We start from the raw sequence: 10459 nt of genomic DNA, 5'->3' as shown, positions 1-10459 counted from the left end.
CCAATAGCTACTGCCTGTAGATGTGCTTGTTGTGGTGTCATGTGCTTCTCCTGAACCTGTTGTACGCTTAGCTAATTAAACGTGCAGTTTTTTTAGTATTTTGGTCTGACGGCTTCAACGTTTCTTTTTTTGGCTCAAGTGCTTAACTGATGAGCTTATGTTGAACTTTAGTTTCCTCTTGTCCGAGATGTGCATGTCTTTGGCTCATGTGTGGATAGTAATTTATCAATGAGCTCGAGACCATAACAGTGTAGACTGGCGTTGGTTTTGTTTAATCTGGACAGTGTTGTGTTTAAGACTGTTAGTCTAGGGTCTGTGTAGTTGTAGAATGGAACTATTTGATGTCAGAACATTTCATTTACAAGGTCAAATTTATACTTTCTGTATGCTGATCAGTTTGTTACTTAATGTTCGTGCAGTATCGGAGACAACAAGAAGGCCTGGAAGACAGAACACTGCAGGTATGTGCAGTCGCTGCCAAGCTTTCTGATATTATTAGCCTACCAGATAATTTCTGATATTGCCTTTTGGTGATTACTAGTAAGATGCCCGTGCTACGCTACGGGATAAAAAAAAGGTTAACTTAAGTTATAGTTACGATCCCATACGCTGCTGCTGACAAAATAAAAAAATATACAGTCATTGATCAAAGTAATGATGTGTTGTTGATAGATACATAAATATCAAGCACAATCAAAAATATGGTTTGCAATCCACAAACCCATGCGTCCAAGCCAAACAGTTTCTTCTCCATCTCCGCCTCACTGAAAGACTTGTTGTACTCCACATTGAGTTTTATCATTGCTCGCTCTATCCTATATCAAGTTGATAGAGACCATGCGGCAGATAGAAAATCTGTTCACACACATGTGGCAACAACGGCGACACTGAATCCAAATCGGTCAACTTCACGACTGACCAGCTTTATCTCCGAATCATGTATGCAAGATAGAAATAAAGCATGAATAAACAAACTTCGGCTAAAACATTACAACTACAAGGACACACATCATGACAATTTTTCCAAATACAATGTGCCATAATGTCTTATTTTGTTTATTTGCCACTATTTCTTCATTCTTAAAACCAATCATCTCATGAATCATACAGGCCTCGACACAAGAACCGCATCATCAAAAAGTCGCATCATGGAAAATCAACAAAGAGCATAATCAATTGTTATTAAGCTTAGAGATGTATGTACAAGAATATGACAGAAGTAGCACTATCTCTCCCTGCTACAAAGTAGAGTATCTTCCATCTAAAAAACATAAGCGCTACATAGCTTATATGTGCAACAAGTATCTCCCCTCACTGTAAAAAAACAGAGTATTTAACTTTGCTACAAAGCAGCTCGTGAAGCACAGAAAATTAGTCTAACTTTCAGCCTCTGCTTCGCCTTCTCAGTGCACCGCACACCTCCAGTCCACTGACCTCTACCAATGCGGCTCTCGTCTATTTTAGTCTCCAGCAAGCACTGTTTAATAGCAAAATTATCAATGACCATGTTTTACAGTATGAAACATAGACACATATATATTGGTAATACACAACAAAGTATATACACGTTTTTCCCATTTATCAGATAGGTGCCTTGTATTATGTTACATCTTACAAAGAAATGCTCAATGTATAGGAAGCCACTGGAGGCGACGCCCCTAGAAGGCATTCATTGTTCTAATCATTAGATTATTTCTTAAATAAACAAACTTTCATCCTCTTCTACATTATATAAAGCAAGATTTGACTGTAACAAGATGAATAGACAAAGCTACCTACTGCCTGCTACTTGAGCAAAACATAAAAAATATCTTCCAGCCAGGAACTCTGTTTAGTAAGATCAGGATCTTCTGGCTATTTTTTTAACATAATATTTCAGTCATCTTAAATTTGTTTCTCATACTGATGTTGATGCTTATTATAACTACTTTCCTTGGTGAGAAACACATTTTTTTAAATACCATCTGGCATAGAAGATCAAGCATATCACTCTAGGTTAGTTCTGTATGATGCAAGGTGTTGTAATGTTTACACTACATACACATGTAAAGGAAGAAATAATTTGTAGTGCTTACCTCATAGCCAGAAGGTACATTTGTTGTGCACATGTAAATGTCTGACGTGAGGAAGCTGACATTTACAAAATAAAAAATATCATGAACACTAAAGCAAGTATCCAAGTTGCCATTTTGAAAGTCCACTGCCCAAACTTCAGACCTGTAGATGGAAAACAATTTTAGATGACTGGCCCTGGTTATAAATATTGAAATTTTAACAGACACCAAATTGTACTTGAGTGATTGATACCTTGGACTACACATTGAGAACTTCTTTGTAGACTATGTTCTTTGTAAATTTTGCAATGGAGTTGGACCGGCCTTCCTCTTCCTTACCCGGGATAGTAAGAATCTTCAGATTACTTCTAGACGTAGCTCTAGAAAGAGCAACATAGAGTTGGCCATGTGAAAATACAGGTTCAGGGAGGTATACACCAACATTTGGTATAGTTTGTCCTTGTGCCTTGTTAATGGTCATAGCAAAGCTAAGTCTAACAGGGAATTGCTTCCTCTTGAACCTAAATGGAAACATCTCGTCGTCTGACGGGCAGAGAGGAATTCGAGGAAGGAACACCCTCTTACCAGCATGCTGGCCCAGCACAATCTCAGCATCAATTGCATTCCTCATGAACCCCCGGACAACCAACCTAGTCCCATTGCACAACCCATTCGCTGGGTCAATGTTCCGTAACAATATAATAGGGCAATTAATCTTCAACTTTAGGATGTGGGGAGGTAGCCCGTTAGGTGTTAATGAATTTAAGAATTCTGCAGGATAGTAGTTGTTTGGATCATCCTCAGCCCGATCAAAACTGTGGTATACCATCTCCTCCCCAGGAAATCTCTCAATCATCCTCATGTTGATCTTGTCAATGTACTCATTCCGAGTTGACAAAATTGCTCGAGATGTTATGTAGTTTGGATCTGAGATGTTTTCATCTTGCAGCATCGGGAACACATTTTCAATAAGCTTGTCAATATCAGAGGCGTCATCACCGGTGTTTGGTATGCAAATCTCATCTGGAAGTCGTATGTAACCATCATCCACCGTATCTTCGGTGCCATTCCCAACACGCAGAAGATAATCAGCAAACCATGGATCAACCTGAGCCCTCATATTACGGACCAGTCTTAGTTGTCTCATACTATTCCAAAGATAAGACTTACGTAGGGTCGCATCAGTTATCTGTGACCTTGTTCCCTTACGAACAACATGAAGCACTTGTCTAAAGTCTCCCCCAAACACAACCGTCTTTCCACCAAACGGCAGGTCAGGTTGACCCATGATGTCCCTCATGCTATTGTCCAGGGCCTCGACTGCCTGGCGCTTTGTCATGGAGGCCTCATCCCAAATTATGAGGGACGCCCTCATAAGAAGCTTAGCTATCCCACTTTGCTTGGCGAAACTACAAACCCCACCGTCTTCAATGTTTAGTGGTATTTTAAACCTCGAGTGTGCAGTCCTCCCTCCAGCCAAGATGGATGCAGCAACACCTGACGTCGCTGTTGCAACAGCTATCTGATCCTCACCACGTACTTTTGCAAGTAGAGCTTTGTACAGATATGTTTTTCCTGTGCCTCCTGGTCCATCGACAAAGAACACACCTCCCTGGCCACTATTAATTGTCGCAAGTATCTCATCATATGCATATCTCTGTTCTGGGTTTAGAAAAGATGACAAGCCAATGTGTTCTGGGTCCACCTCGATCGTGGACTCCTCTATGATCTCCCTAGCCTCATTATCTGGGGCATCATATGAGTCGTCAATTTCTGGAAGAGGGAATGACGATATGTCCTTCCCCATCGATTGTAGCATGGTTTTTATATCTAACAGAGCCATCTGCTCAACTTCATGGGGGGACATGTGGGTTAGTCGATAGTCTTCTGTCATAGCTTCCAAGTGCCGGTCCCATAGGCCACGCACATCGCTGGGCTCACAAAAGACCAATATAGTAGCAAATAGCCTCCGAAGGGAAGATGGCATCTGAAAAACCTCAGCCTCATTAAGACACTCGTCGATACTATTGTCAGACTCGATAAGGCCCCTATTTTCAGCAGCTTCACGGAATGTTGGGAAAACAATACCATCCACTGTCCTTAGGTCTTGGAAGGATGTAGCACCCGTGACATGATTTAGAAGCACTCTAAGATAATACCTCTCCCCTTCAGCTGGATGTGCAGACACAATTCTCCCAATCTGCGTGTGTTTAGCCCTCCTTTTCCAATACTTGCTACCTAACACCCAAACAAAAGACGCAGGGAAATCCTTATATAAGATTCCTCGAGCCAACTCATATTTCTTGTTTGCCTCAAAATACTCGGTTAACATGGTCTTGGAAGCTCCTTCTTGAGAGAGGACATCATTCAGATTTGCGCCCGTTGGAAACGACACCATGTGCATATTAGGGAGGTGGAGTTGTAGTTGTTTAACAAATGGAAATATCTCACTAAGGTCAAAACCATAGATCCTCCATAATGCTTCTGGTGGAGTAACCCACCTGGAATCTCTGTATTGCTTTATTTCATCAATGCTCCCATCATTATCCACCTCGTCGATAGAAATAGATGCTCGATCATGCCCCTTGTATATGTACTTAAAGAGGTACTTTACAGCTTTTATGCTTGAGCAAACCTCGTCATTGATGTGGCAATTATACCTTCTTAGTAGGTAAGGATTGTATGGAACAACCCACCTATTGTCTAATTCTTCACCTCGTACCTTTGCACGACGTCCATCATCTCTCCTCCTGTATATGGGATATGAGTCCTTTCCCTGAAGAGTTGACGCATTAAATGGCCGTGGATAGTAGTTCTTGCAACTGCCATTTTGCATGCACACATTTTTGGGGTTTAGGACTCCACAAGGGCCATGCATCATATGCTTGACGACCATCTTGTACAACTCAGGGTACTTGAATTTGTCTGGCAATTCAGCAGATATGATACAATCATATTGCTCTGGGCATGTTAGCTTGTACCTTCCCTCCATGATTAGGAGGAAATGAGCATGTGGTAGACCCCTTTTCTGGAACTCGACAACATATGCATATGCTGCTACCTTGCCGAGCATGTGCTTTTTGAAAAGTTGTATCTTGAGGTCTTCCAACTTTGCTCTAAATACTCGTACAACAAGATCAGGGCGATCCTGTGGGGTTTGTCCAGGCTCCAAGGCACCAATTATCTCATCCCAATTCGGGTTTCAAGTCATGGTTAAAAAGATATCTGGTTTCCCATACTTCTGCACCAAGGCCATGGCATCAAGGTATCTTCGTCTCCTATCTCTTCTTCCCCCAATAAATGATGTAGGAAGTACAATCCATTTGCCCACAGCATCCGCATGGTTTTCCCCAGCTTGAAGGCTATCAACAACACCTTGGTATAGATCAGAGCGTATTTGTTTCTGGTGATTTCTTATATAGTCTAACCTAGAGGTTTCAACCTTGATGTACATGTCGACCACATATTGTTGGAACAGTCGTTTACCGTATAGCATGGTGTTAAATACACCACGATGTATTTGAAACTTGTAACAATAGTAGTCTCTGACCGAGACACATAATCGACTACTTGTACATGTACCTACGGAAATGGGAGGTAACAGAAAGAACTGATTAAGAAAATAAGTACAATGGGGATAATAAAAAAAATGAATAAATGCTAATTTCATTATATGTACCTGGTTTCTTTCGACCACTGCGGCGGGATTGAAGTATCTCATTCAAGCTGACACCGTTCTTTGGGATCTCAGGATGCCAACCAATCTCCCCTCTTGGGAAGAACAAAGGGTAAGACAATGGATCATAGCATCCATAATATGGTTGGATGCTATATCTCTTGTTGTCATTACCAAACAGGACAATGCTACGGTCAAAATGCTTACATAGTTCATTACCCTCAACCCAAATAGCTGCAACCTCTGATGATATAGGCAAGTTATATCTCCGTTGGTCCAACCTCATGTCGGTGTTCAGTTCAATACGATAATCCTCAAGGTCATCGACTCCACCTAGATTCCTGAATGTTTCAGAATAAGGATTATCCTTAAGGATGTTGACAAGCCTTCGAATGACATCTCGGTCTAGGTTCGGGGAGCGCCGAAACCTATGTTGTAGACTCGGGTCATCATCGTAGAAGTATAACTCTAGATGCTTAGGTCCATCTTGTGTTGGACCAAATGAGAAGATGTTGTGGTAAATCTGACCATGGGCTCGGAATGTATAGACTCCTGACCTCATGTTTGTGTATCTATTGTCAAGACTGACTCCAAGAGTGGTGAATGAAAAGTGGCCATTGAAGTAGCGAATGTTATCCCTAAAATGTACAGCATCACTATCTGAACTTGTGTACAACATCTGAAGTTCCAAGGGTGGTTCTGACTGTGCTAACTTAATTTTTCCAGACTGGCAACAAAATCCATTTGTCTCATACTGGAACCTCTTTGCGCCGCAATGCTTGCAATCAGGCTTTGGCACCAGCGTGTGAGTACTTTTTGGTATATTCTGGTAAACACAGTCATATGGGTCAGGAACAATGTTGTCTGTTGTAAAAGCATCTACCATGTCATCGCAATCTTCAGTGTTCCCTGTACACACATGAGATGAATTGTGTTATATATAGGTATTGCATTTTCTGTGCTATACATATGTAGGGAAATAAGACATCCATGGAATTTTTAATACCTCTCCCAGCAAATGCGAAGTACTCATCATCTTCTTCTTCGGTCATATGAGAAAAATCATCATCCACATTAAAGCTTTCCGTTGGGGAACCTGGGCATATGGAGTCATCAGGGGCCAATGATGAACTGTCCAATGATGTAGATGTTGGACATTGCACCGATGTGAGTTCCTTGCACTGGACAGTATTAGCGTCACCTAAATGTAATTTGAGGAATGAAGTTACTACATAGTTTGAGTAGTGTGTGTTATAGTAGTAGAGAAAAGGAAGGCATCAGCACCACAATCATACCTTTGCTAGTGAAAACTATGTGATCATCTTCCATTCCTTCAGGTATGCTTTCTAGATTACCTGCTATTTCAATGACTGTGTAAAAATGCATGCTCAACTTTGACAAAATTGGCAAATAAAGGAATGTGTATGTGAGAATTACCTTGAATTGTAGAAAAAGTTTGAGTCAGTGTGCTTGGGTAACTAAAGGCATAAGAGCTTGATGATGCATGTCCCAGCAATGAACCTGTAGGGCAATTTGATACAATGGAATCCATGCATGGGGTATCTCGTCTAGATGCATAACTTGCATTACGTTGAGCTAGAAGTGCCCGCCGCTCTTCCGGTGGCAGGCTTTGCCGACGCGCTCGTTGGCGTGCATTTCTTTCTTGCCTCTCCTCTAGTGTCAAACTTTGCCTACGTGCTCGCTGGCTTGCATTTCTCTCTTCAAGTGTCATACGTTGTCGTTTCTCTCTTCTTCGTGCATTAATCTCTTCCTTCTCCTTAGGTGTCAAATTTTGCCGACGTGCTCTAACACGTTCTCGCCTTGCTTGGATTTGCTCTGGTGTACGGCTAGCATATCTTATTGCTTCACGTGCACGCTTTCGCCCTACAGAATTTACACGAGAAATTAATTAAGTGGGTAAACGGAATTATATAAGCAAACACTTCCGCCCTATAGATTTACCTTTTGAGCTTTCTCCTCGCTCCAATCCGTCGATTGATGTGAGCATACCAGTATAAGTAGGAAAAATCACCGTCGCTGATTGGTTTGTCACTTCATCATCTGAAGATGAGTAACTTAAATTTGTCGCATCCGTTGGTTCACGTATAAATAAACCTGTTCGAGCACATGGCATGCCATTGGAGCAAGTTCTGTTGGGCTTGCTACTGCTGTCGACCACTGTGTTATTACAAGTTGGACGGTAAATGGTTAGGTATAAATAAGAAATATACAAGCAGATTGTTTTGCCAAACAGTAAGGTACAGGAACCAACCTTTTTGTTTTCCTTTAGCACTTTGTTGGCACGAGAGCTGTAACATTTGGGGTGTAATAGCTGCTAGTTTCCCCAAAAAAACAGAAGTGGAGGTTAGAAAAAATTGAATCGAAAGCTAGTAGGAACACTATATGCAATCTAATAAGACAACTATTCTTTGCCAGAAGTCAAAAGAAACATTCCTTAACCGAAGGGCAGTTCATCATCATTAGATACGAAATTGCACACTGGATGAATTTGATAATCATTAGGTAAGCAACATGAATAAAAACAAATGTTATGCACAGGTGTGGCAGCCAAAAAGTACAAGCCAAAGCATAATAGAATACAACAGTAAACCAATGAATTCCAGTGATCAAGTATGAATTTGGTCCTGACCTTTTAATTTTCAGCTTCACACCCAAATCCAAGTGTTTCTCCAGGAACTTCTAGGCTTATCAAATTTCTTCTGGACCTGCCATGTAAATAATCATTTTTTTTCAAAAATTTCAGTGATTTAGTTGGTGAAAACCAAACCCAAGGACAGTTGGAGCTGAAGTGAGTATCTCTATGCATACATATGACTGACTAAGTCATGTGATTTTATATGAAGGGAAATATAACAAACCTAGCAACATCAGTTTCTCTCTGACCAACTCATATAAAATAAGCTGATCCACCTAGAACTAAGATGCAGATCTTTTAATTCTTTTAATAGGAAACAGACCAACTTGGAGGTCAAAGCCCCAACGATCAGTATGCATAAAAACTTAAAATAACACATAAAAAACATGTTATAAATAAAAAACATGTTATACAACCATACAGTGATCTGCAAATTCTTGTTTTGATGTTAACTTCACAAATAAAAGAGGCATCATCATCTAATAGTAGTATGTGCAGATACTCATCTATTGCAATCATTACTAAATCTTGGTATTGCATAACACAACATACCTTGGTCCTTGGCGAAGCAAATTAGAAGGCGATGGGCAGTAAATCGACCTCCTCACAATCTGTCGATTTGAAGATATGAGAGCTTGACCACCGTGTTGCTTCTTGGGATGTAGTTCGAGCAGTGTGAGTCTCATCTGCCTGCTCACTTGTATTTATATTGGGCTGAAAGGGTGGTTTCTAGACAGTTCGACCAGGCGCGCGCATTTGGGTGCAAGAAAATTTGAATTTGGGAGGCGGAGGGTGGGAACGATGATGTCTGGGAAAGAGAGGCGGTAGCCGACCATAGCACCAGAACAGGCAGTGGAGTGCGTCGGCAGGGAGGAGAAGTAGCATTAGGTGGCGGTGCGCCGCCCCGCCGAGGATGAGCAGCTGTAGCCGGCGACGTATTTGTGGAGGTCGGTTAGAGAAGGGGGAGAGGGGAGGGCGAGAGGGAGGGGGGGGGGGGGCGGGCTTCTGCAGCAGGGGGGAGGAGCCAGAAGAAGCCTCGGGGCACGGACGGCGCCGCCGGCGTACGTGCGGAGTGCAGCATCGGGGAGGAGGCGGAGGGGATGGGGAAGAGGAGGAAGAGGTGGTGGTGATGCTGGGTGGGGGCCCTGAGCTGGCAATGGAGTCAGATGCGCCGGCGAAGGGACGGCGCCGCCGGCGTGCTTGCCGAGGCCGGCGTGGGAGGATACGGAGGAGGGGGCGGAGGCGATGGCAAGGAGGAGGGGGAAGTGGTGGTGCTGCTGTGCGGCGGCACTTCTCTGGGAGAGAAGGAGGCGGAGAGGCGCCTGCGGAGGGACGGCGCCGCCGGTGTGCCTGCAGATGTCGGCAACGGAGGAGATGGAGAAGGGGGGCGGGGGGAGGGGGGGGAGGGGTTGTGGTGGCCGGTGGAGTTGAGGGAGGCATGAGAGGCTCCGAGGCGGACGGCACCGCCGGCGGCCACCACGCCATATCGGCTCCGACGCTGCCGGTGCTACTGGTTGGATGAGGTTGGGGGAGAGCGCCCGGGGGATAGGCTTGAAGAGAGAGACAAGGGCATATTTGCAAATATGTAACAGAATAGTGGGTGTCTTTGTAAAATTGCCATGGGTTGCTCCTGGACGTTGGATATGAATCGAACGATTGTGAATCAAAGTTGGCAGGCACACCATCATCACCAATTGTGGTTTTTATAAGAGTAGAGACTTGTGGTTTTTATAAGAGTAGAGACAGGGCACTGAAGATAAAGCTTACAGAAAGAAATAAAGATGGCCATATTCTCACATACTCCTAGATTTCATTTACATCAACTTCTCAAGAGAGGAGTACTCCTTTTTAGTAGTCTCATCTCAGTTTAAAGTAAAGTAAATGAAAGGAGTACTTGCTCCCTGTACTACTACTACTACTACTACTACTACTACTACTACTACTACTACTACTACTACTACTGCTACTGCTGCTGCTGCTGCTGCTGCTGCTGCTGCCTCGATCTGGTGCAGCAGCAACAATTCAAGGTCATGGTCATGGAGCAGCAGCCATATATTTTTCTTCTTATTCTTC

General features: G+C 42.9%; 1 protein-coding gene across 3 annotated transcripts; it reads right to left on the bottom strand.

Annotated features, from left to right (window-relative positions):
• Positions 1-1162: 1162 nt before the first annotated feature.
• Positions 1163-9143, bottom strand: LOC125552129. 3 transcript variants are annotated; one of them, XM_048715610.1, is made up of 10 exons: positions 8939-9143; positions 8381-8456; positions 8003-8065; positions 7693-7908; positions 7168-7614; positions 7026-7085; positions 6737-6931; positions 5734-6639; positions 2076-2217; positions 1163-1477 (listed from the first exon to the last, which is right to left on the bottom strand). In XM_048715610.1, exons 3-9 carry the CDS (start codon positions 8046-8048, stop codon positions 2138-2140), a joined length of 1950 nt encoding a protein of 649 aa, XP_048571567.1. In that variant the 5' UTR covers positions 8049-8065; positions 8381-8456; positions 8939-9143; the 3' UTR covers positions 1163-1477; positions 2076-2137. The 3 variants fall into 3 exon arrangements, with proteins under 3 accessions (XP_048571567.1, XP_048571566.1, XP_048571568.1); XM_048715609.1 differs by having other exon boundaries at positions 8003-8062; XM_048715611.1 differs by lacking the exon at positions 1163-1477 and adding an exon at positions 2308-2434 and having other exon boundaries at positions 2085-2217; positions 8003-8062.
• Positions 9144-10459: the final 1316 nt, after the last annotated feature.

The sequence above is a fragment of the Triticum urartu genome, chromosome 4 (genome assembly GCF_003073215.2).
Source record: "Triticum urartu cultivar G1812 chromosome 4, Tu2.1, whole genome shotgun sequence".
NCBI lineage: Eukaryota > Viridiplantae > Streptophyta > Magnoliopsida > Poales > Poaceae > Triticum > Triticum urartu.
The sequence above is the reverse complement of the archived record's forward strand: the minus strand, read 5'-3'. Positions and strand labels throughout refer to the sequence as shown.

Bases quoted from the DNA above. Each gene is read 5' to 3' on its own strand.
- LOC125552129 (XM_048715610.1), bottom strand. From the start codon at position 8,048: ATGTTACAGCTCTCGTGCCAACAAAGTGCTAAAGGAAAACAAAAAG. The intron at 7,615-7,692 runs GTAAATCTATAG...TAAATTCTGTAG, and splicing joins GCGAGGAGAAAGCTCAAAAG to GGCGAAAGCGTGCACGTGAA. The intron at 2,218-5,733 runs GTACATATAATG...TTCCATCTACAG, and splicing joins CAGTGGTCGAAAGAAACCAG to GTCTGAAGTTTGGGCAGTGG.